Genomic DNA, 26789 nt, shown 5'->3' on the forward strand with positions numbered 1-26789 from the left:
GACATACTTTCCGCCCTTCTTCCGCAAAATTTCCCTGAGCTATGTTGGGTTCATTTTTGGTCTGCTTCAATGATGAGGTGTTGGGGGCCTCTGAGGCTCTGGCTCTCTGATTTGGTAGGAGTTGATTTTTCTCTGTGTTGGTCTCCTTCCCCCTTGTGCTGGTATCTGGTTCATCAGGAAAACAGCACCTTTGCTTGTTTTGCCAATTTTCCTTAGTTTCCTTATTGAGGTATGATGGGGTGGCTCTCTCCTTAGGATCTGCTTCTATCTGAAAAAGAGAAGCAGAATCTCCAACGGAGAATAAGTTAGCACCAGGACAAATGAGATAACCCTTAATTTTTTAATACAGAGTTTAATAGTGTAGGCCCTCTTGTACCCCATGATTGATACTAGCTTGATATTACAGAGTGGGTTTATGTTTGGATATGGTTCTGACTTGTTTCCCAGCTCCAGCTATGGGTTCTGCACCACTGAGGGGATCAGTTAGCCAAATCAAGAGCAATTGGTTCCCCACCTTGGCTGTGTGCCACTATTGCACTTGTGTGGGCATCACAACCGGTTATTTGTTGCTAAGTAGGTTAGACCATGAGTTGCTTGGACAGATATTGGTCATTTCCCCCAGTTGCCCATGTAGCCCTGAAGGTAGGGTTTTGCTCTAGCCCAGGTTGACCTGGAATTCACTATGTAGTCTCAGGGTATCCTTCAACTCATGGTGATCCTCCTTCTACCTCTGCCTCCTGAGTGCTGGAATTTAAGGTGTGTGCCACTATATCCAGCTTAATTGAGAATTCTTTTTTTTGCAGGGGGGGGGCAGGGTTCTAGGTAGGGTTTCACTCTAGTCCAGGCTGACCTGGAATTCACTCTGTATTCTCATTGTGGCCTTGAACTCACAGCAATCCTTGTGCCTCTGCCTTTGCAGTGCTGGGATTAAAAGCATGTGCCACCACACCTGGCTTTAATTGAGAATTCTAACAAGAGGCTTATTTTTTTATGAATACTCTTAACCCATTCCACTAGGTTCTATAATTCTCTTTTATATACATCTTTAACCATTGGGGACAACAATTTGCCTTTGGATTTTGGCCACTTGTTCAGAACTATAGAATATTAGAATTTGATATTCCATGTTATGTTACTTATAATAATCATTTTGTAAAAGAAGTTGTTTAACTTTTTATTGACAACTTGTGTACATATAGACAATATACTATGATCATAATTTTCTCCCACCACCCTCCCTTTGCCCCAACCAAAAACCTTCCTCCTTTCCAGCTAGTCTTCTGTTCCAGTGTCATCATACCTCCCCCTTTCTATTATGCTTGTCTTCTGTAGGTGGTGCTAGCCACTGCAAAGTCATGAATATCGTAGCCACTTTGTTTCTGGAAGATGAAGTTGTTATTTTATTGAGAGAGGATCCAGAAAAGTGGTGATGAAAACAGAGGAAATAAGTTAATGAATTCATTCATTGATGCCTTGTTTTATTTTAGAAATTGGGGGCAGTCCTTGCTTCCAAATGACTTTAAAGCTTGTAGGAGGAAACACATGTGCATGGTAAAAGATGACATATATTAATGCTGTGTTTCTCAAAATTGTTCTCTCGACAGAACACTTAGATGTCATGTTACAGTTTGCACATCATCTTGAAATTTTGGTGTGTTTACTTGTATCTTGGATGTTTTTTGCTAAAGGGTCCAAAATGTTTAAAGCAAATTATGGGGAAATCCTTCAGTGAAGAGAGTCTGTCTGTCTAAAGTGACTCTACACTGTTTTAATCTGCAGAATGGGTTGCATGCATCACAGGATGGCAATGAATGCAGCCCAACACATTTGGAGAAGACAGTATCATGCAGTGTCAAAAGATTGGACACCCTTGATAGAAGAACTTAATTTTTTCAGTACAAATTGAGAAATGCAATCTTTTTGGGGGGGGAGGGAGGCTTGGTTGGTTGATAACTCCTGGTTTAGTTTATGAAGTACCAAGCTCCAAGGGAGCATACTTTAAGGATATTGTGATGAACTATGTTAGTGTTAGGGGTAGTCAGAGGGGAGATAATTATTGGAGGGGCCTGCAGTTTGAAATATTTCATTAAGTCAGGTGTGGTGGCGCACGCCTTTAATCCCAGCACTCGGGAGGCAGAGGTGGGAGGATTGCCGTGAGTTCGAGGCCACCCTGAGACTCCATAGTGAATTCCAGGTCAGCCTGGGTGACAGTGAGACCCTACCTCGAAAAACCAAAAAAAAAAAGAAATATTTCATTAGATTATATTTAAGAGGTTGTAATTTTTGAGCTATGTGAAATTGAGTTCACTGAATAATTATTTGAATGATTTTTTACTAAGTAGTATATAAAAATCCTATATATACATTGGTAAACATGGTCTTCTTACTTCAGGGTATTAGGTGAACAGAAATACTCAAAGATATGTATGCAGAAGAGTACAGAGTATTGATGAACAGGTGGTAGTTTATGTCATCCCTCTGGTTAGAATGCAGGAAAGAGGCAATGTAGCATAAATAAGTCTAGAAAGAGAATCTGTGGCCAGTTTTGTAGGACTTTGCTTGCTAGGCAGTTTAAAATCTCCTAGGAATATCTAGCCTTATGAAATTGTTACATGACATTTTCATCTACAACTATGTTAGGCCACAGTCATAGCTATTCTAGGATTGAGCATACCTGATAGACAGTGTAAATGCATCACAGGTTTTTATTTGAGAGTGACATGGTGATGATACTAGTATTTGATGTTAGAAGGCAGAAATAAAGAGTCAAAGAAGGGAATTAATTAAATGGTTAGTGAATTGATTATTGAGAAGTTATAATAAACAGCAGAAGAAAGTGGATGAAGGACTGGAGAGATAGCTCGGTGGATAAGACACTTGCTTGCAATGCCTAATGACCAGATTTGATTCCCCAGTACTCACGTAAAACCAGATGCACAGAGTGATGCATGCATCTGGAGTTTTTTTCTTTTTTCTGGCAGTATCTAGAGGCCCTGGCAGCATTCTCTCCTCTCATCTCTCATCTCTCTGTTTCTCCTTGCAAATGAATAAATACAATGTTTTTTAAAAAGAAAAGAAAAGTGCATGGAAAAAGTGAGGGATGTAATTCAGTAATTGAGTACTTGTCTAACTTGTTAAATGGCCTGTGTTCATCCCTAGCACCACTGGGAGGGAAAAAAATGGATGATGATACAAGAAGGACTTCAGCAGGTACTAGTAGTAAATGACAGCCTGTTGGATGTAGAATGTGAAGAAGATAATGTACAAATGAACTGGATCATTTGTACAAAGACGATGGTTATGCTAAGTGGATGTGACAGAAGGCATTCATTTGAAGATAACTAGCTGTGAATTATTAGAAGGGGACATAAGGAGCTCAGCATTGATGTAAAATGAAAAGTTACCTACAAAAGGAAGAGATGAGACTGTCTAGGATAGAAACTAGTAAAAAATACAAGGGAACTAAAGCAAAACCTCATGTGAGGATTGATTGTCTTCAGCAATCTTGTTGGAAAGAAAAAGGATTGGAAGAATCATGATTAAAATGTATTTAGTGTATGTTAAAAGTGAACAGTTGGAGAGGTTAGTGAAGTTGAAAAGAAAATGTTGCATAAGGAAAAGCTACTATTGTAATACTGTAAACCTTATTATTTAAGGAAGTTATTGTTCTACTTTAATACTTAAGAATGATCTAGATTTCACATAATAAAAATGTTCTAATAGGGCTGGAGAGATGGCTTAGCGGTTAAGCACTTCCCTGTGAAGCCTAAGGACCCCGGTTTGAGGCTCAGTTCCCCAGGACCCACATTAGCCAGATGCACAAGGGGGCGCACCCGTCTGGAGTTCATTTGCAGTGGCTGGAGGCCCTGGCGCGCCCATTCTCTCTCTTCTCTCCCTGTCTGCCTCTTTCTCTCTCTGTCACTATCAAATAAATAAATAAAAATAAACAAAAAATTTTTTAAATGTTCTAATAGAGCTGAATGTATTTTACATTGTAGTCTGTCATTGTGTTAGTAGCTTTCTATCACTATTAACAAAATAGCTAAGAAAAACAACTTTGAGAAGGGGAAATTTATTCCATTTCATACTTGTTTTTAGTTTTGAAATAATATTTAGCTTATCTGCATAGAATTAGACTAACCTAGAATAAAAATAATGACCAGTCACATTGTCTGTAACCTTGTATAATATTACAAATCTTTAGAATTCATATTAAATTACCTCGGTTTTTTTAATTGGGAAAGATAATAAATCCCAGTGGTAGGTACTGTTACCTGTGACCAAACTTTTTGCAATATCCTCTTTCATTTGGGACTTGTGAATATTCTAAAATTAATTATACTTAAACCAAAGATATTAAATACATCTATATACTTAGAAAAAAGGAAAACTAGCAAAATATTAATTGCGGTTATTGGCAGGAGGAATGCTGAGTATTGCTCATTTTCCTTTTTTTTTTTTTTTTTTTTTAGAGAAGGTCTTATTATGTATCCCATTCTGACCTCAAACTTGTTATGTAGCTAAGGATGACCTTGAACTTCTGGTTCCCCTGCCTTCACCTCCTGAATGTTGAGGTTACAGATGTGTGTTACCATACTCAGTTTCTAAGATGCTGTGAATCAAATCTAGGACTCACTGCATGGTAGGCAAGCACTTTTCCAACTGAGCTACATACCCAGTCCCTTTTAAAAATTTTTTCAAGATATTCTATAATAAATTTGTTACTTTTAATTTAAAAGTTAGATTTTATTGAAAGGAAATTAATATTTACAATTTTGAATAAACTATAGTAAGTAAAAATTGGATTACAATATATGTCACCAAGGTGATGAGGCACATGAGATTATGTAGTTGAAACTAGGTTGTGGAACTATGAGTGATTTTTAATTTTTTTGCAATAATCATAATTACTACTGTTTTCTGTAATTACCCTCAAAGCATAAAATTCACAGATTTCCAAGGTGCTTCAAGGACTTAGAATATTTAGTACAAAGAACTGACCCCAATCTTATTATAGTTTTTGAATACAGCTATCTTAAAGTACCTTCAAACAGAAAGAACTCTTCTGATAGCATCCTTTTTAAAAAATTTTTTTTTTGAGAGAGAGAGAAAATGGGTGGGCCAGGGCCTCCAGCAACTGCAAATGCAAATTCCAGATGCATGCACCACCTTGTGCATGTGGCTTATATGGGTTCTAGGGAATCAAACCCAGATCCTTGGGCTTTGCAGGCAAGTGCCTTAACCACTGTGCTACCTCTTTAGTTCCTGATAGTGTCTTTTTATGTCTTATGTTACTGTGTCTTAGAATTCACATTTGTTCATCTCTGTGTTGGGATTCCATTGGAAGATTTTTTTTTAAAAAAAGAATGCCTACAGGTGATCACTCAGTTTAAGATAAAACTGTTTTACCATAAAACTCTTCATCTACTTCAAACTATTTTATTAGTAATGTTATTCATCTGTGAGGATTAAGTGTTTTTTAAAAATATTTTTGTTATTTTTATTTATTTATTTGAGAGCGACAGATAGAGAAAGAGCAGAGAGAGAGGGGTGTGCCAGGGCTTCCAGCCACTGCAAACGAACTTCAGACTTGTGCGCCCCCTTGTGCATCTGGCTAACATGAGTCCTGGGGAATGGAGCCTCGAACTGGGGTCCTTAGTCTTCACAGGCAAGCGTTTAACTGCTAAGCCATCTCTCTAGCCCAAGGTTTAAGTGTTTTATGTTAACATCAGTGAAATAGCAGTATAACGCAGAACGTTTTTGAATTGATATATTGGGGATATTCTCCTAAAGGGCTAGCTTCCCTTTATTAGACATATCTCATTTACTACAGATAAGATTTCTTTCAAACAATAACATCCTAATTTATAGAAGCTACAGTTTTAGTGTGTGAAAGCTTTAAAGGTTAATAAGTTAGCAAGTGAAAAAAAAAATGCAATCCAGGCCAATCTCACAAGGATAAGTTACCATGTTTGTTTTTTCTCAAATGTGTAAAGGGAAGAGGGTCATGAAAGTAAGAGGTGAGTTATTAGAGATGTGGAAAGGGAAAGAAGAGGGAACATGTGAAAGAGTAACAGAGAGGCAAGTATGCTTAAAGTACATTATTTCGTATATGGAAATGTCATAATGAAACATTTTTGTACAATTAACATTTTAGTAAAATAATAAAAGGAAAAATATAGAATTTACTAGCATAGTACATTGGCCAGGAGTTCAAAGCAAGCTTCAGCTACATAGTGAATTCAAGGCTAGCCTGTATTTTCTAAGATCCTGTCCCAAAACAACAAAAAAAAACCTTTCAGGAATTTTGCTAAATAATTACTAGAGAGAGAATTCAGGGTCTACTTCTAGAAGGCAACAAACCAGCTGATAAGCTTGAAGGCATGTTCTCCATTTGCCTTGAATATTTGTGCTGTACTTGAGGAAAAGCAAGTTTAAATTTGTCTCTTTTACCACAGATAATTCTGTTTCTGGCTCTATCACTTTTTACTCTGTTTACCTGCAAGCCTTTCCTAACAATTCTTTCTAAAATAATATTCTTCTCCTTGGTTTTTAAAATTACTTAAATTCCTTTATTTTTCTTCATAGCTTTTATTGCAACCTAATATATCATTTAGTTACTATTATATTTTTCTCTTCTAACTAGAATGTAAAATCTATGAGTGCAGAAACGTTTTCTACTTGGCTGTTTTTTGATTTATATGTACATTTACTTGAAATTAAACAGTGGGTGGTACTTCAAGAAGGAAAGAAGTCCAGTAGTTACTTGGAGTTATTTTTGAATTGAGTAGAGACTCCATACCTACATGTTCAAAAGGTTGATAGAATAAAAGGTCTAGGCCAGCTTGGACAATTTAGTGAGACTGTCTTTCAAAAGAAAGAAAAAGAGGCAGAGAGGGAAAGGAAGGAATTTGGGAAGGTGGTATTCCTTTGCCATGTGCAAGACACAGGCTTCAATCCTTAGCCCCACAAGAAGGAAAGAAAGATAAACAGACATGCATGCATGCATAAGAAAAAGTAGTTTATGAGATGGTCATGGTGGTACAAGCTTGTGATCCAGCATTCTAGAGGTGGAAGAAGGAAGATCTGAAGTGGTCTATCCAGTGAGACTGTCTCAAAAAAAAAAAAAAAAAGTACATAGTTAATGTGGTAAGACAGATACAGTTCACTGTACAACATATATTTATAGTGCTTATTTGTTAGGCACTAGAGGGAATTCAAAGATGAATATAGAAAAACAGGAGTGGATAAACTAAGTTGGTATACAGGTTTTTCTAGGGAACAAAAATAGCGTCTTTGAAAGTACAGAAGGAAAAAATAAGTAAAGCCAGTGTAGTTAGAGAATGACCAGTAGTTTAGTTTGGCTGAAGTGTAGTTATATATAGAAAAGTAGTGATAGATGTGACTGAGAGGACCAGATTTTATAGCCAGATCATAGAAGGCCTAATATTATGTGGTAATAAAAGAGTTTGATGTCCTATATCAGGAAGTTATTGTATTAGTCTTTTAAACTAGGGAATTATAAGGAGTCCTTAAATTAAACATTAAGCCATTAGTTTGACATCTCTTTGACATTTCTTAGTTTTCAACACCTCCTATTTTATTGACTTCTTCGTTAATAGAATTGCATTCAACATTTTTCTAGATATGATGGATTCTTGTATTATATATTTCAGAAATCTTAGGGAAATGCTAGCAAAAACCTAGATTACTTAATTCACTTTTGCCAAAATAGGTAGCAGGCTGTTGTGCCTCACTAAATAATTTAGGGTGGACTTAATTGCTTAGTTTCTTTAATTGAATAATTTGCATCCTTTTCAAATTATCAGGTGGAAAATTACGTTATTCAGTCCATCAAATTACTCTATCCCATCAAGTTATTTTTACAGCAGTTTTTTTTTCTGCCAATGCCCAAAGAAAATTATTATAAGCTGTAGTGATTTAAATGTATGGCCCCATAGACTCAGGCTTGAATCTTGAGTCTCCCAGTAGGCACATGGGTCTGGAAGGAGTTCATTTACAGTGTCAAGAGGCCCTGGTGCATCCATGTTCACTTGTACTCCCTCCTTTCTACCTCTTTCTATATCTCTCTGTCCAAATAAATATTATTAAAAGAAGATGCTGTTTTTAGAAGGAGCTTATTGGGTTATAATTTAGTGATATAGCATTTGCTTAGCATGTTTGAGGCCGTAGGTTTGACTCTCCCTAGCAACAAAAAACGAGGGTAGGGTTCATGACTTCATCTTTTCTGTTTATAAGGTGAAAATTCGAAGGTAAATGTTCTTTTATGTTACATAACAATTTAGCTTTGTGATTTACTGCTTTTTTTCAATTCTCCTTATTCTCAGTGTTCTTATATACTTAATGGACCATTGTCGTCAATGTTCTGTTCCATTAGTGTTCATGAAAAAATAAGTAAAGCCACAGAGGTAATTAGGTCACTTGGTAAGAACACACTGAAATGAACCCAAGTTCATCTAGTCCATGTCTGTTATTGCCTGGCAGCCACTTTCTTCACAGCTAAATTCCTTAATCTCAGCCCATGTAGCCATCATATAATTGTATAGTATCATGCACGAAAGAATCACAGCCTGAAATAGGGTGCTAGGATTGCCTAAATTCTTCATTATTTTTAGAAAGCCAGTTTAAATTGTTATCCTACTTAAAATGGAATGAGTTATAGTGTTTCTCCTTCTAACACACAAAAACTACATAATTATGCAATGATTCAATAGAATCTTTTTATAGTACCTAGATGACAGGGTAAGATTCTTATAAAGTTAATAGAGTTTAGAGTCATAAACTTCTATGGACCAGTCTAAGAAGGGCAGATATTACAGTCAGGTTTGCATTGCTTTCAGAAATCACCTGATCAAAAGCAGTTTGTAGGAAAAAAGGTTTATTTTAGCTTTCAGACTTGAGGGGAAGCCCCATGATGGCAGAGGAAAATGATGGCATGAGCAGAGGGTGGACACTTCTTGACCAACATTAGGTGAATAACAGAAACTCTGTATTCTCAGGGTGGTTTAAACTCACAGCGATCCTCCTACCTCTGCCTCCTGAGTGCTGGGATTAAAGGCATGTGCCACCATGCCCGGCTATAATCCTGCATTTCTTATATTCCATAATACCAGATAGGGTGCCAGTTTGTTAATCCATGGGAGAATATAGCAGACTTTGAAGAACAGGACACTCCTTGAGCACTTAGTCCCCTTCAAGAGTCTACATTCTTCCAGTTAACCCAGTGCTTGTCAGCTGGCCCAATCTTAAAGATTGTAATCTCTCAATTGCACAGCTGAATGGGCAGCAGTTTCAGCTCAAAGATTTCATTTCTTTGCCATATTCCTCTGCACACACCAGTCCGTTTGTACACAGTGCAACCCTGCACAAGTTCTCGGGCCATGACCATAACAGCAAGCATCTCACACTGTTTCTAGCCCAGTTCAAGCAAAGCTTTTTCTCACTCTCATAAGCCAAACCTCATAGTCCATAGTTCTTACTACAGTCAAGTCTTGCAACTCTGACCAGAAGAATCCATCAAGCTGTACTTAGAGTAGCACTACAAGGTGTCTCTTAGGCCAAGGTTTCAAATACTTCTGCATTACTCTTAAAAATCAGCTCCAAGATATAAAGGGGAGAGAAAGGAAGGGAGGAGGGTATTTAATAGGTTGATATTGTATATATGTAAGTACAATGATTGAGATGGGGAGGTAATATGATGGAGAATGGAATTTCAAAGGGGAAAGTGTGGGGGGAGAGGGAGGGAATTACCATGGGATTTTTTTTATAATCATGGAAAATGTTAATAAAAATTTTTAAAAAATAAAAAATAAATCAGCTCCAAAATGCCAAAGCCACACAGGTGTCTAGCAGCGATCCCACTCTCAGTACCAACATTACCATTGCAGGCAGGTTCCCATTGCTGGCAGAAATCATCTGTCCAATAACAGCTTCTGGGGAAAAAAAGATTGATTTTGGTTTACAGACTCAGGGGAAGCTCCATGATGGCAGGAGAAAACAATGACATGAGCAGAGGGTGGATATCACTTCCTGGCCAACATCAAGTGGACAACAGGAACAGGAGAGTATGCCAGACACTGGCAAGGGGGAGCTGGCTTGCCATAAACTTGCCCCCAACAACACACTGCCTCCTGGGAAGTGTTAATTCCCAAATCCCCATTAGCTGAGAACCTAGCATTTAGAACACTCAAGTTGAAATCAAACCACCACAGCAGGGCTTTGATTGCATATCATGCTATAGAGGTTTTTGTTTTGGTGAAGTTTTTGGCAATTTTTAGGAAAGTGAGGAAACAAAACAATAGCCAACATTTAATTCATGAAATTCTCCATCAATTTCAGGGTTTACTTTGAGTATTCATTTGAGTTTGCCATTGTATAAACTATGTATGAAATATTTTTAGAGGCTGTGGAATATTTCACAAAGGTAGAAGTCAGTAGTTGGACAAGCTTTAAATATTTCTTTTTCTAATATAAATATGTGTGTGTGTGTGTGTGTGTGCACATACACACATGCATGCACGCACGCGTGCACCCCATTGACTTAAATTATAAGCAGCATTCACTGGAGCATGGGCAACTTACTGATAACTGTACCACTGAAGTTCATGGCTCCCCTTCTTCCAGCAACCACTTAACTGGCAATGAGCTACTCTGAGAGGAGCTGAGTCTTGCAAGCCCCTTCCCTACCCATGATGGAATGTTGACAGGCTCGATCTTGTGAAGGAAACCATAGCTCCTGTGAGTTTTTGAGTGTAATGTTCAGAAGATGACACAGCACTTCTTCCCATCCACAAGCTGTTACCATTCTTTCTTGTGCCCTCTTCCCACATGTTCCCTGAGCACTGGAGAGGTTGATAATATGTCTGGTGTAGGCCTGAGCACTAGTCATTTGTACTTTGTACTTTTGTCAGTTTTGAATCTCTGCATTAACTTCTGCCCACTGCAAGAAGAATCTGTATTGAGACTGAGGACAGCATTAATATATGGCTATAAACATAAATATTTACAAAGCAGTTTGACAACCACCCATTTAACATGACAACAGTTACAGGTTCCTCCTCCCATAGCCTATGACTTCCCTAGCCACTGGCTTTACAGTACCAGGAATAAATTCCTTCCTGTGGAGTGGGTCTCAGAGAGTGGTTTGTTACTTCTGTAACAGTTATGCCACTATTGCAGCCATGGGCACATCTTACCTTGCAGATCATATGTGTAGCACACTTGGACCAAGGTGGGGAAGACTGTTCATGACTTTTCTCACCAGCTGCCTGATGGCTCTGTGAAAGCAAGCTGGCAGGAAGGAAGCTTTCAGCTTAGTTCCATCTTATTTTCTCTGTTTTGCAACTGAAGCATGTGATGTCTTCAGCAATAAGGACTTTACCATCTAGTTTTGGTGGCAATCAAGAACAATGGCAATAGCCTATATTGTTTAAAGGCCTCAGTGGGCTCCCTAACCAATAACTCTTAGGGAAATATCACACCACATTACTGGAATTTTCAATTAATAACCAGTGTTTTTGGGAGCCGCTTTTTCCACTCATGCAGGGTACAATACCTATGTTCAAACTCTTTAAAAAAGTTTTTTTTTAATTCTCTTACAAACCAGCAGGCTTCCTTATGACTTTTTAAAAAAGTAAATATGTTTGAAGTTAATTTGTTTTGCAGTGCTGACGCTCAAATTCTAGGGCCTTATGCCTGCTAAACAAGTGTTTTACCACTGATCTGCATCTCTATTCCTAGTGTAAATGGTTTTAGCCAGTTATTCTGTATTCATACAGATAGCTCATGGACAAGCATAGTGCTAACATAGTCTTGTAATTATTTTTAAATATTAAACTAGGACATCTATGTACTAATAAAGTCATAATGTAAGGGGACATTTGTGTTGACATTGAAGAGGAAATATAGTCTTAAATTCTTTTTAAAGTTAATCAGAAAGTTTCTAGATTTCATTAGAATGTTCATGCATATAGTTCATTAATGTTCTCTTCAGCTAGCATTGATTAAAAAGTTATGTAGTGGTTGGATCACCTGGTAAGAAAACAGTAAAGTGAGCTCAATTGTGTCCATTACCTCTTATTTTCAGAGAGTTGTTTTGCTTGGGCCTGTAGTTCCTTATTCTCACTCTGTGTAGCCAATTATAATTGCATTTGTTTATAATTTTCATGTCTTTTAAAAATATGTTATTTAACTTATTAGAGAGGGGGGGTTAAATAGAGAATATGTGCACCAGGGCCTTCGGCTTCTCTGAACAAACTCCAGACACATGTGCCCCTTTACGCATCTGGCTTATGTGGGTCTTGGGGAATCGATCCTGGGTTCTTTGGCTTGGCAGGCAAGCACCTTAACTGCTAAGCCATGTCTCCAACCCTCCATGTCATTTTTTAAATATGAAAACTTTTCTTTCCTGAAAGTTTTTGTACTATTTTACATTTGCTCATTCCAATAATAAATAGTATGAAATATTATGAAAAATAAATTATTGTATATAAAAAAATTAGAGTCTTAGTTCATTTTTAAATGTAGAGGAAAGACTTTCATTCTGACTGATTTTACCATATGAAAAATGTTAGAAATGTATAGAGGATAAAATTTATGAATATGGCTAAGTAAGGTTTAAGTAAACATTTTATATGTATTCAGCTAAAGGAATTCTTAAAGTATTGGTAAAAGGGTGTATTGCTTATCCAAAAGATTTGACCTTGTGAATTGACTTATTCTTCTCCAAGGAACTTGAGAGAAAAGACAACGATAGCAGTTACATCTAGAGGCTGTTATGGACTGGAGGAGGAGAAGGGAACTGCATGTACTTCAACAAGGCGTCGGTCAACACCTCGGAGTTTGGCAGGCTTGACAAGTGGAGTTTTTGAATCTATAATGGTTCAAGTTTTAAGACAGGAAGAACAGCTGAGAGCAAAAGAAGAAAAAAGGTAAATGTTAAAAGAAAATTAAGTTTCATGATTTTCACATTTCCAGGAATTAACTTTCAAAGAGCAGCTGCATAACTTTTATATGCCCATGTCATATTTTTGGGCCTATTTTAGTAGTATTCCAAAATGCATTGTCACTAAAATATGGACTGATAATGAAGTCATCTTAGTGAAATTTTTAAAAAAATATTTACATTTAGAACAAATTGTCTGAACCTATGCAAAAAATTTTGGAATGCTCTCTAAATTTCTAAAAATATTCTGAAGGAAATTTTTAATTATAGTAATTCTATATAGATTCATAATTTTAAGATAGAATTACACACTTAAAATTAGTACAAACTCCAGAGATTATGCACTTTGAGAATGACATAAATTCATCCCTGCCAGTTCCTCCACTGATAATATTTTCACTTATAGCTTATGTTGGTTGTATCAGGAAAGAGTCTTGTACTCAATTTGGTGATACCTTTGTGACCATGACAACATAGAATGATGATATTTATATAACATTTTAGTTGCAACAAAACAAAATTAGGGTGCTAAGAGGTAAGTGAAACTCAACTTCATGCCCTTGACCAGTGATTTTATACCAAATCAAATTTCAAATTATGTCCAGAGTGATGTAATAGGGATTCTCTGTTGCCTATTAAAAGCAATTGATAATATTTTGTTACTTTTATGGCAATAAATATAATTTGTTTTATATTTGTAGGGTTAAAAGCCTTGAAACTTTGTACTGTTATCAATTTTCTTTTTGTATAGCAGTGATTAACTTGGAAATCCTCTGTGAAAGTCTTTTTTTTTTAATTTGATTTATTAGTTTTTTTTGCATCAAATTCAGGTAGTTTGGTACCATTGTTTAGGCTCATCTATGATCTACCCCTTCCCATTAGACCCTCCTTGTTGATGTAAATGGGTCGTGCATTGTGGAGTTAGTCCCCAGTTATTGGTATGCTAAATATCTCTGCAAATCATGACCCAACATGTGACTCTGACAATCTTTCTGCCCCCTCTTCCGCAAAATTTCCCTGAGCCATGTTGGGTTCATTTTTGGTCTGCTTCAGTGCTGAGGTGTTGGGGGCCTCTGAGGCTCTGGCTCTCTGATTTGGTAGGAGTTGATTTTTCTCTGTGTTGGTCTCCTTCCCCTTTGTGCTGGTATCTGGTTCACAGGACAATATCACCCTTGCTTGTTTCACCACTTGTCCTTAGTTTCAGTTGGGCCCCTTTTGAGGTATGTTGGGGCAGCTCTCTCCATAGGATCTGCATCTATCTGAAAAAGAGAAGCAGATTCTCCAACGGAGAGTAAGTTAGCACCCAGAAAATTGAAATAACACTTACTTTTTTGGTAGACAGATTGATAGGTGTAGGCTCTCTTGTACCCCATGATTGATGATAGCTTGATATGTAGAGTGGGCTTGTGTTTGGGTATGGTTCTGACTTGTTTCCCAGCTCCAGCTATGGGTCTAGTACCACTGAGTGGATCAGTTAGCCAAATCAAGAGTAGTTGGTTCCTCAAAATGGCTGTGTGCCACTATTGCACTTGTGTGGGCATCACGTCAGGTTATTTGTTGCTAATTAGATTAGACAATGAGTTGCTTGGACAGATATTGGTCATTTCCCCCAGTTGCCCATGTAGCGCCTTCTGGCACTAGACACGCTGACTGTCTGGGGACTGACTCTCTCCTGGCTTCCAGCCATGCCATTATAGAACCTTAAAAAAGGGTTTTTTTTGTTGGTTTTTTTTTTTTGGTATGGAACATTCTTACTATAGGAAAGGGAAGCTTATAAGAACAATTGAAATTGACCTAGTAGTAATATATAATAGATTAGAATGGGTGAGGAATTAAAAAATTAGAAGACTTATAGAAGATTATAATAGTCTACACCTCCACTAGTAATCAAAAATAGAGGGCTAGAGAGATGCCTTAGTGGTTAAGCGCTTGCCTGTGAAGCCTAAGGACCCCGGTTCGAGGCTCGGTTCCCCAGGTCCCACGTTAGCCAGATGCACAAGGGGGCGCATGCGTCTGGAGTTCGTTTGCAGAGGCTGGAAGCCCTGGTGCGCCCATTCTCTCTCTCTCCCTCTATCTGTCTTTCTCTCTGTGTCTGTCGCTCTCAAATAAATAAATAAATAATTTAAAAAAAAATAGAAACCAGAGGGTTCTGGGAAAGTTTCCAGAATTTGGTTACCTTCCTTGATAAAAAAGATGGGAAAAATAAAAAATGAAGCACAAGTAATAATAATAGTAACAATAGCAAGAAAAAGGCTGACATGGTACTTACAGTGTTCCCCAGACTGGCCTTGCATTCAGCAATAATCCTCCTAACTCAACCTCTCAAGTGCTAGGATTAAAGGCATGAGCCACCTCACCTGGCTAGAAGAAACATTTTTTAACATGGATTGACCATGACTATCACTAGGTTTAACTCTAAACATATGATTCAACATTTATCCTGAATAGGGGAGATGAAGTCATTTTGCACAAAGTCACAACATTTTGAGTTGTAAGGTGTATGATTACAGCCCTGGCATTCTGGCTCCAGAGCTTGGGCTCCTAAGCAGAATACTCCAGTTTTAGATATATTTATATGTTTCTTTCATATCAAATCATCACAGGAGAATAAGTCATGTCAGAAAAATTCTTCCATTAAATGTCGTAACAACTGATAATATAATGGAATACTATAGGTTGTCTTGTGGATATGGTATTAACTTATTTTCCATTTTAGTTATAAAATATTTAAACATGAGGTAAATAATAAGTGAGATTATAATACAGTAATATACATACAACAAGGGCATTTAAAAGTAATGAAATGTAGTATACCTACATCAGGTCTCCCTATACTTTTGCTCTGTCTCAAAAGAAACTACTCACCTTGACTTTATCATTTATTTTTTTTTAACTATTGACAATTTTTTTTTTTTTTTTTGGTTTTTCGAGGTAGGGTCTCACTCTAGCCCAGGCTGACCTGGTATTCACTATGGAGTCTCAGGGCGGCCTCGAACTCACAGCAATCCTCCTACCTCTGCCTCCTGAGTGCTGGGATTAAAGGCATGCGCCACCACACCCGGCTATTGACAATTTTCATACAGGAGCATACTATTTATTATTTGATTGCAATCCCCTCCCAAAGCCTAATCCTACTTATGTTTTTTATTATTATTATTAAGAATATGCTTTGTATGGACACATCATTTGTTAGTACCATCATTTCCCTCCTCCCTGCTCCCAGTCTGCTGAGGGCCCACCTCAGTGGGGTTGGTAGTATTTCCCATGGGGTTGTGGGTTATGCATTGTGAGAGCAGACGTCCATTATTGGGGTGGGGAGAATGCTTTTGGGTGCCCTCCCAACCTGTGGCTCTTAACAATCTTTCCATCCCCTCTTGTGCAAAATTCCCTGAGCCATAGTGGGTGTTTTTTTGTTTTTTTTTTTTTGTATAAATAATCTCCTTTATTCTCACTATACAAAGTTATATAATGGGTACCCTTAATTTGTTTTCAATTTTAATTTGGGGGGCTTATTATTTATTTATTTAGTTTGATTTTTTTTTGGTTTATTTTTATTTATTTATTTGAGAGTGACAGAGAAAGAGGCAGAGAAAGAGAAAGAATGGGTGCACCAGGGCTTCCAGCCACTGCAGATGATTTCCAGATGCATGTGCCCCCTTGTGCATCTGGCTAACGTGGGTCCTGGGGAATCGAGCCTTGAACTGGGGTCCTTAGGCTTCACAGGCAAGCACTTAACTGCTAAGCCATCTCTCCAGCCCAAGTTTGATTTTTTAAATTTAATTTAATTTTATTTTTATTTATTTATTTATTTTAATTTTTATTAACATGTTCCATGATTATAAAATATATCCCATGGTAATTCCCTCCCTCCCCACCCCCACACTTTCCCATTTGAAATTCCATTCTCCATCATATTACCTCCCCGTTACAATCATTGTAATTACATATATACAATATCAACCTATTAAGTATCCTCCTCCCTTCCTTTCTCTACCCTTTATGTCTCCTTTTTACCTTACTGGCCTCTGCTACTAAGTATTTTCATTCTCACGCAGAAGCCCAATCATCTGTAGCTAGGATCCACATATGAGAGAGAACATGTGGTACTTGGCTTTCTGGGTCTGGATTACCTCACTTAGGATAATACTTTCCAGGTCCATCCATTTTTCTGCAAATTTCATAACTTCATTTTCTTTACCGCTGAGTAGAACTCCATTGTATAAATGTGCCACATCTTCATTATCCACTCATCAGTTGAGGGACATGTAGGCTGGTTCCATTCCCCAGCTATTATAAATTGAGCAGCAATAAACATGGTTGAGCACGTACTTCTAAGGAAATGAGATGAGTCCTTTGGATATATGCCTAGGAGTGCTATAGCTGGGTCATATGGTAGATCAATCTTTAGCTGTTTTAGGAACCTCCACACTGTTTTCCACAATGGCTGGACCAGATTGCATTCCCACCAGCAGTGTAGAAGGGTTCCTTTTTTTCCACATCCCCGCCAACATTTATGATCATTTGTTTTCATGATGGTGGCCAATCTGACAGGAGTGAGATGGAATCTCAATGTAGTTTTAATCTGCATTTCCCTGATGATTAGTGACATAGAACATTTTTTTAGATGCTTATATGCCATTCGTATTTCTTCCTTTGAGAACTCTCTATTTAGCTCCATAGCCCATTTTTTGATTGGCTTGTCATAGTGGGTGTGTTTTAAGTCTACTTCAGTGTTAAGCTTTCAGGAACTTCTGGGTTTCTGCTTTGGTATGTGTTGAATATCCCCAGTATATGTTTCCTTCACCCCAGCACAGATTGTCAGGCTCTCAATGGAAGTGTGCCAGGGCCTCCAGCCACTGCAGACAAATTGCAGACTCATGCCTCCTTGTGCATATGGCTAACATGGATCCTGGGAAATCTAACCTGGGGTCTTTGGCTTTGCAGACAAACACTATTTAACCATCCCTCCAGCCGCAGAAAGCAGCACTCTTGTTCATATCACCAAATCCTCTGTGGTTTTACATGGACCTTGGCTAAAGTGTAAGGGGTGTTTTATCTCCGTGTGTCTTGCTACTGTCTAAAAAAGAACAGATTATCCAACAGAGAATGAAAAGTGTATGGTTAAATGGGATAAGCACTGTTAATTTAGAGAGGTTTTGATGTAGCCCCTCTTTTGGCCAAATACTAGTGGGACCTTGACATTAGAGACCATAATCTTAGTCGCCATGGGATTCTGACCTGGTTCCCAGTTCCAGCGATGGGTTTCTTTCCACTGAGTGGGTCTTTCAGCCAATTAGAAAACCATTGGTTACCCAACATTGCACAGGTGTGTACATCTTATCAGGCTGGTTGCTTTTGAGTAGCTATGATCCCTGCTTGCTGACAGTGTTGTTAGCCACTAATTCCCAGTAGCTCATATTACACTTTCCAGCATTAAATGGGCTAACCATCTGGGGACTGGTTCCCCCTCCGGATTCCAGCTGGATCACTCAGTGTTCTGTGGTGGCAGCATGTTGTCTTTAGCCATAGGGTCTTACCTTTTACCTCAGTGGGTAATCAAATGCTTTGACAGAATCCTGTCTTGTTTTGGGGACCTTGTAGGTCTCTCCAGTCAGTAGCTCAGTATGGGGAGGAACCAATTTCTGATAGTGTAGGTTACAGGCCTGAGTCAAATATTTTCAGGTTATGCTTCATCCCACCCTCTTCTGTGGCTGTTGTCCACCTAATGTTGGTCAGGTGGTGAGGTACACCTTCTGCTCATGCCATCATTTTCCCTGCCACTGTGGAGCTTCCCTTTGAGCCTGTTAGCCAAAATAAACCTTTTTTTCCCATAGGCTGTTCTTGGTAAGGTGATTTCTGCCAGCATTATGAACATGACTGTAACATTAGGCTTTGCAGACAGATTCTTTAACTGCTAAGTGATCTGTACAGCCCAGGATCCATTTTTTGATACACCCTGCTAACTTGTGTCTTTTGATGGTTGGATTAAGACTATTAATATTTAAGATTATAACTGTGAGGTTTGATTGAATTCCTGCCATGTTGGGAACTTTATGGGGTTTGATGCTTTCTTAGGGTGTGTAAATTTTTGAGCCTGCTCTAGTTTTGGTTATTATGATATTTCTCTGTGGGCTCTTGAGATTAGTTGTTTGACTCTTCTGTGCGGGGAATTCCCTGAAGTATTCTTTATAGGTTTGGCTTTGTGTTCTTATAATCATAGACTTTTATCATGGCAAGTTTTCCTTTTACCATCTGTTATGAGGGATACTTTAGCTGGGTACAGTAGTTTGTGTTGAAAGCCAGAATTTTTTTGACTATGAAGTGATCTATTCCAGGGCCTCTGGCTTTCAGAGTTTCCATTGAGAAATCTGAGTAATTCTGATGTGATTTCCTTTGTATGTAATGTGTTGCTTCTCTCTTGCTGCTTTGAGCACTCTCTGCTTTCTTTGTTTAGAGTTTTAACAGTGATGTGTCTTGGAGAGTGTCTTCTTTGATCCAATCTGTTTTGAGTTCTGTGAGCTTCTTCTATCTGGTCTCTTTTGACAAGGCGGGAAAGTTTTCTTTAATAATTTTGTTGAATATGTTGTTCATGCCTTTGGCCTGCATTTCTCCCCCTTCTTGTACAGCCATGATCCAGATGTCTGGTTGTTTTATGGTATCCCATAGGTCCCTCATGCTCTGTTCACATGTTTATTTGATGTTTTCAAAGTTTTTGGACTCCTGAACTGATTCTTCTGCTTGTCCTCCAGATCTGATGTTCTGTCCTCCACCTAATCAACTCTGTTAGTGAACGATTCTAGTGAGGCTTTTACAAACAAGCTCTGTTTGGTTTATGTTTTCTGTTGCCATTTTCTGTACAGTATCCAACCCTTTGTCTAGTTCCAGTTTCAGGTCATACTTTGATTTCTTTGATGTTTCTTGGAATTCATTCTTGCGTTTAAGCATGTCTTCATTAAGCTTAATCAGATGGATTTTGAGATCCTCTATTTTTTGATTGACCTTTAATTCATTCATCTCTCTTGAGGTCTCTCTGGCTTTCTTCATTTAAGTTAAGCCTGTTGTCAAAAACTATGTCAATTTCATTTATTCAGTTGTTGGCTTTTTGATGGTTTGCTTCCAGTTCAGTGATTTCCTTGGTCAGGGTAAAACTTAGCTGCTTTCATTTTGAGATTCAGTGTCTGTTATCTCCTTAATTTTTTCACTGGAGACTACCTTTGTGGAACTAGGCAGCCTTGGTGGAGATCTCTGTTTGTTGTCTCATCATTTGCTTGTTGTTTGATTTTTTTTTTTTTCTTGCATTGTGGTCTACCCATCTCAGGATAACAGTCTTTTTAAATAAGGAGGAAGTAAGTAAGTATTTGCTCTTGTAAGATCTTCAGTGAGTGTTCTATTTTGGGTTTGACCCAGATTGGAGTGATACAGTGTTGTATCCACAGACATGCAAGTTGTGGAAGTTGCATGTATGGCTACAGCTCTGGGCTGGTGGCTGATAGAAGAGCTGTGGTTGGATGACTGAAAGCTCTTTAGACCATGACAAGTTTTTCCTTGTCTGTGGGGCTCAGCACTTGTCCCTGCTCCCCTACTGTACCCAGCTGAGCAAATCAGAGGACTCACTGCTATCTCCTTGTGGGTGGTTGCCAGATATTCTTGTGCTCCCTGTCTGGGACAGGAGATATATATCGAGGGGGCACTGGTAGGCAGATGCCAGCAGTGTGGGGGGATTGTAGGGACGGGGAGGAGGGTTTGGGGCACTGGGTTCTAGGGACCAGCCTGGAGTTTGGGTCCATAAAGTTGTTATTAATTGGGTGCATAGGCTCCAGACATACCCCACACACTCAGGTACCCTTAAGGCACAGGTACCAATACATGGAGCCCCTCCCTAGCTCAAACCTCACAGGCCCTGCACACTGAGCCCCTACAAGCCAAACCCCTTACCAGCCAGAAACACATAGGCCCCACACGTGTAGTCCCTCACCAGCCAGGTCTATGGGTTTTTGTTGTTGGCTAATATTTTTAAATTTATTTTATATTAGAGAGAGAGGATGAATATGGGTATGCTAAGGCCTCTAGCCACTGCAAATGAACTCTAGATGAGTGTGCCATCTTGGCATCTGGTTTTACATAGGTACTGAGGAATCGAACCTGGGTCCTTAGGCTTTGCGGGCAAGTGCCTTAACCACTGAAAAATGTCTCCAGCCCTTGTTTTGTTTTTTTGAGGTGGGGTATACTTTAATGGAGGCTGACTTGGAACTCACTCCTTATCCTAGGCTTGCCTTGAACTCATGATGATCCTCCCGCCTCAACCTTCTGAGTGCTAGGATTAAAGGCATGTGTCACAATGCCCAGCTTTCTCTTCTGTCTTGATGTCTTTCTCACTTATTTATTTGCCCTCCTCCATCATCCTTGTCAAAGTGTTGGTGGCAGGTCTTGTGGAGTAATGACAGCTGACAGCCACTGTAAGGTATGAACACAATAGTCCCTTTGTGTCAAGATAGTGTCCAAAACATTTTTCTGTACCTTGTCTCTTAAATTATTTCTGCCCCTCCCCCCAATGTTCCCTGAGTGTTAGGGGGCAGGATAGAGCTGTCTCATTGAAAGCTGAGCACTCAACAGTTCTTTGATGAGTTTTTTTTTTTTTTCAAGTTTAGAGAGACTGTATTAGATTAGAAGGAAAGAGAAGAGATTATGAAGTATTCCTTCCTACAAGAAGGCAGGAGGGGGTAAAGCCCACCTAGAGACCCAAATTGGGTCATTTATAAGTTCTGAATGGGGATGAGCTAACAAGCCCTGCTGACAAGTTTTGGGGGCTGAGCTAACTAACAATAATACCGGGTTCAGGTTAAGTACTTCCAGGAATCTTGCTTTCTAGAGAGGAACTCAGGTTGTATGTGGAAAAACAGATGTAGGAAATTCTTAGGCAAGAGAATGAGAAGCCAGATCTTTCTTTGATCTCTTTCCAAAGTGAAGACTGTAAGGGGTCAAGAACATTTCCTTTATTTATTTTAACATTTAACATTTATTTTAATCCCCCTTCTGAGGAAGCAACCCTAACTGCCGTTTGGGAATTGGGGCTATGACTAATCTGGCTTCTTTGAGGTGAGTGGGGTCAACCCATTGTCAGAGCTAGGAAACATCTCCAGAGGGTCTATCTGAGGGACTCCAAAAGTGCATTGATAGAGCGCAGAAAGACAGTCCTGGAAAATAATGTTGGGGAAAAAGAATAAGAGCAAGAAGTTAGGGGAAAGTGGGCATTGAGTAAAAGGATCTTCAGTGTTAGGTTTTTTTCAACTTCCAGGGCTTGGAGGGCAATCAGGGTCATCCAGGTGGATTGAGTTAGATTGTCTCAGGATCATCTGAGTGTGAGCTGACTGTGAGCAAGAGGAGATAAAGCAGCAGTTGAGCACAAAAGGTTCTAAAATTAAGTTACTATCATCAGAAATAATAGACGTAATTTTCTTTCACTATGAAGATCCAGAAATCCATTAAGAATATATAGATACATATAGCATTTAACTTTGATAATGGCACAGGTGTCCCTTTTAGAAAGTACTTTACTTTTTGGCTATACTTTCTTTTTATTTATTTTTGTTCTTGTTTTTCAAGGTAGGTCTAGCCCTGGCTGACTATATAGTCTCAGAGTAGCCTTGAACTCAAGCGGTCCTTCTATCTCTGCTCCCCAAGTGCTGGGATCAAAGGCGAGTACCACCATACCCAGCTTCTAACTCTTTGTTCTTTTAAGGTCATTTGTGACCCTTTCAGAGGGACTTTAGGGACCTTGGAGTAGCTCTGTGACTCAGCATTTGTACCATCTGGCCAACAACAGTGAGAGCAACACTAATATGTGTTTGATATGTTTATGTTTAGAATTCTAATGTCCTGTTGGTAGATTATTACCCTGATTGACTTGAAGTGCCCTTCTTTATCTCTTCTGATTAACTTTGGTTTGTGGTCTATTTTGTGAGAATTGCAATACCTGCTTTTTTCTTAGTTCAGTTTGCTTGGAATGTTTTTCTATCCTTTCACCCTGAGGTAGTGTCTGTCCTTGGTGGTACAATGAGTTTCTTGAAGACAGCAAAAGAATGGAACATTTTTTTAAAAAGTTTATGTTACTATTATTTATTTATTTATTTATTTATTTATTTATTTGCAAACAGAGAGAGAGAGAGAGAGAGAAAATGGGCACACCAGGGCATCTAGCCACTGCACATCAACTCCAAATGCATGTTCCACTTTGTGCATTTGGCTTTACCTTGGTACTGGGGAATTGAACCCAGGTTGTTAGACTTTATAGGCAGGCATATTAACCACTGAGCCATCTCTCCAGCCTGAACATTGTGTTCTGATCTAGCCTTTGTTAGTCTTTGTCTTTTGGTTGGTGAACTGATTAGTATTCAGTTATTATTGAAAAGTGTGAATCCCTGTCATGGTAATGATTTTGTGGAGTTTTTTTTTTTATTTTGTTTAAGCTTTTAATTAGCAGCTTCCATAAGTATAGACCATATACCAAGTTTGGTGTTTTCTTATGTTAATTTGCTTAATAACTGTTCTAGCATTGATTTTTTTTTAAATTTTCTTCTGTAGCCTTTTGGATGTTTATTTTTCTCTTTGAAAAGAAGTCAATCCAGTATCCTCTAGGATTATCTCAGTGTGTATAAATTCTTTTATCCTGATTTTTATCATAGAAAATTTTTTATTTTTCCATCTACTACAAGATATCATTTTGCTAGTCAGTTTGTGTTGTCAGCTTTCATCTACCAGTACTTGAAATACATCAATCTAAGACCTTCTGGCTTTTAAAGTTTTTATTGAAAATTGTCCATTATTTTCTCATGGGCCTGTCTTTCTGACTGTATTTATTTATTTATTTATTTTTGAGATAGAGTCTTTCTCTAGCTCATGCTGACCTGTAATTCAATCTTTAGCCAAGGCCTGCCTTAACTTTTGGTGATCCTCATACTTCCTGTCTCCTGAGTGCAGGGATTCAAGCCATGCACTGGGCTGGAGAGATAGCTCATTGGCTGAGGGGTTTGCCTGCAAAGCCTAATGACCTAATGATATTTCAATACCCATGTCAAGCCAGATGTACAGTGGTGCATGTATCTGGAATTTACTTGCAGTGGCAGGAGGCTTTGTTGTTCCCATTCTCTTTGTCTTTCTCCTCTCTGCCTCTGTTTGCAAATAAGTAAATAATTTTTTAAAAAAAAAATGTATACCACCACTCCTGGCTGTGGCTTAAAAAAAAAAGCCCATTTTTTGATTGGCTTGTTTGATTCCTTATTATTTAACTTCTTGAGTTCTTTGTATATCCTAGATATTAATCCTCTATCAGATACATAGCTGGCAAAGATTTTTTCCCATTCTGTAGGTTGCATCTTTGCTTTATTCACGGTGTCCTTGGCAGTGCAAAATTTTTGTAATTTCATGAGGTCCCAGTGATTAATCTGTGGTTTTATTGCCTGAGCAACTGGGATTGCATTCAGAAAGTCTTTACCAAGACCAATATGTTGAAGGGTTTCCCCTACTTTTTGCTCTAACAATTTTAGAGTTTCCAGTCTGATGTTAAGGTCTTTAATCCATTTGGACCTAATTCTTGTGTATATATATAGAGAGAAGGATCTATTTTCATCCTTCTACAGATATATATCCAATTTGCCCAACGCCATTTGCTGAAGAGGCTGTCTTTTCTCCAGTGAGTATTTTTGGCATTTTTATCGAATATCAGGTGGATTATACTAAGTGAGGTAACCCAGGCCCAGAAAGCCAAGTGCCACATGTTCTCCCTCATATGTGGATCCTAGCTACAGATGATTGGGCTTCTGCGTGAGAAGGAAAATACTTAGTACCAGAGGCCAGTAAGTTAAAAAGGAGATATAAAGGGAAAAGAAAGGAAGGGAGGAGGGTACTTAATAGGTTGGTATTGTATATATGTAAGTAGAATGATTGAGATGGGGAGGGGATATGATGAAGAATGGAATTTCAAAGGGAAAAGTATGGGGGGGGTATTACCATGGGATATTTTTTATAATCATGGAAAATGTCAATAAAAATTGAGAAAAAAAAAGGAGAGCCGGGCATGGTGGGTACACATTTAATCCCAGCACTCGGGAGGCAGAGGTAGGAGGATCACTGTGAGTTTGAGGCCACCCCGAGACTACATAGTGAATTCCAGGTCAGCCTGGGCTAGAGTGAGACCCTACCTCGAAAAACAAAGCAAACAAACAAAAAAAAAATGGAGCCTTGGAATCCTAACTTAGTTTTGCAAAGCAAGCACTTTAACCATTAAGCCATCCCACTAGCCCCTAATCTACTTTCTTGTTCTCTCATTTTACCCTTTCCCCTTCTATACTAGTCCCTCTTCTACTGTCACATCTCTCTTAGTTTTTTTTTTTTTTTGGTGTACTTTTACATATGAAAAAAAACACAAAATATTTATTCTCCCATGTCCTAGGCATTTTGCTTGCTATTTTGATTTATAATTTCTTTCATATGACATACTGTCATTTTCATTTTCATTTCATTTCGTACTGTCTTTTCTTGAGATAAGGTTGTTTTTTGTATAGACAAGGCTGGCCTCAAATTCACTATGTATCCTAGACTGGCCTCTAACTTATGATCCTACTGCTTCTGCTTCTTAAGTGCTAGGAATATAGACATGTGCTACCATGCCCAATTTATTCTTCTTTATGACTAAGTAAAAATTCTACTGTTTATATGCCATATTTTGTGTATCTATTTTTCTGTTGTTGGGCACCTATGTTTATTCAATAGCTGGCTGTCATAAATAATAAACATGGATATTCATGTATATCTTTTTTAAGCTGACTTCTTTTAGGTATGTAAATCGGAATGAAATAACTAGATCATATCTAACTTCTACCTTTAGGAGTTTGTTTTAAACCTTTTTAAAATGGATGTTCATTACTGAGTGGTGGTTATACTAGAACTTAAAAAATATATTTGTGTGTGTGTCCATGTGTGTGTGTCTTGCCACTGTAAACGAACACTACATGCATGTACCACTTTTTGCCTCTGGTTTTACATTGGGTACTAGGGAATTGAATCCAGGTCGCCAAGCAAGTCCCTTTAACCACTAAGCTATTTCCCCAGTCCTATATTTAATTTGTTTGTTTGTCTATTTATTGAGGTAGGTCTTGCTGAAGCCAACCTGGAATTTTCTATGAAGTCTCGGGCTGTCCTCACTCACATTGATCTTCCTACCTTTGCCTCCTTAGTGTTGAGATTAAAGACATGTGCACCCAGGCTTTTTATTTCCTTAAGGAACCTCTTCCTTAACACTGATACTAGTTTACATTCTCACCAACAGTATCTGTGGAATCTTTTTTCTCTGCATCTTCACCAATATTTGTTCTTTTTTTTTTTTCTTTCTGTTTGTTTCGAGGTAGGGTCTCCCTCTAGCTCCAGCTCCCCTGGAATTCACTATGTAGTCCCAAGCTGTCCTCACAGTAATACTCTTAACCTCTGCCTCCCGAGGGCTGGGACTAAAGGTTTGTACCACCTTTCCTAGATAAACTTTTTAGTTTTTTTTTTTAATGTATTCCAGGTACTGATCCCTTGACAGATGATTAACTATCAAAGCTTTCTCCCATTCAATAATTTGTATCTTCATTCAGCTTCCTTTATTATATAGAAGCTTTAAAAAACTTTGGTGTAATCCTATTAGTTATTTCATTGCTGTTGGAATCTTACTTCCCGAGTATGGGTGTCTATGTGTGTGTATTTCTAGAGTACATATCTTGAAGTGTTTCTCCAAGTTTTTTGTTAATAGTTTCAAATTCTCAGGTCTTATATTCAAGATTTCTGTTGT

General features: G+C 38.3%; 1 protein-coding gene across 1 annotated transcript in view; it reads left to right on the forward strand.

Annotated features, from left to right (window-relative positions):
• Nucleotides 1-26789, forward strand: part of Kiaa2026 (KIAA2026 ortholog) — a 110648-nt gene that overhangs the window by 12162 nt on the left and 71697 nt on the right. The window contains exon 2 of the mRNA XM_004653181.3: nt 12750-12950. Coding sequence (XP_004653238.2) covers nt 12750-12950 — 201 coding nt within the window. The remainder of the gene's footprint in view (nt 1-12749; nt 12951-26789) is intronic.

This window comes from Jaculus jaculus, chromosome 1 (assembly GCF_020740685.1).
Source record: "Jaculus jaculus isolate mJacJac1 chromosome 1, mJacJac1.mat.Y.cur, whole genome shotgun sequence".
NCBI lineage: Eukaryota > Metazoa > Chordata > Mammalia > Rodentia > Dipodidae > Jaculus > Jaculus jaculus.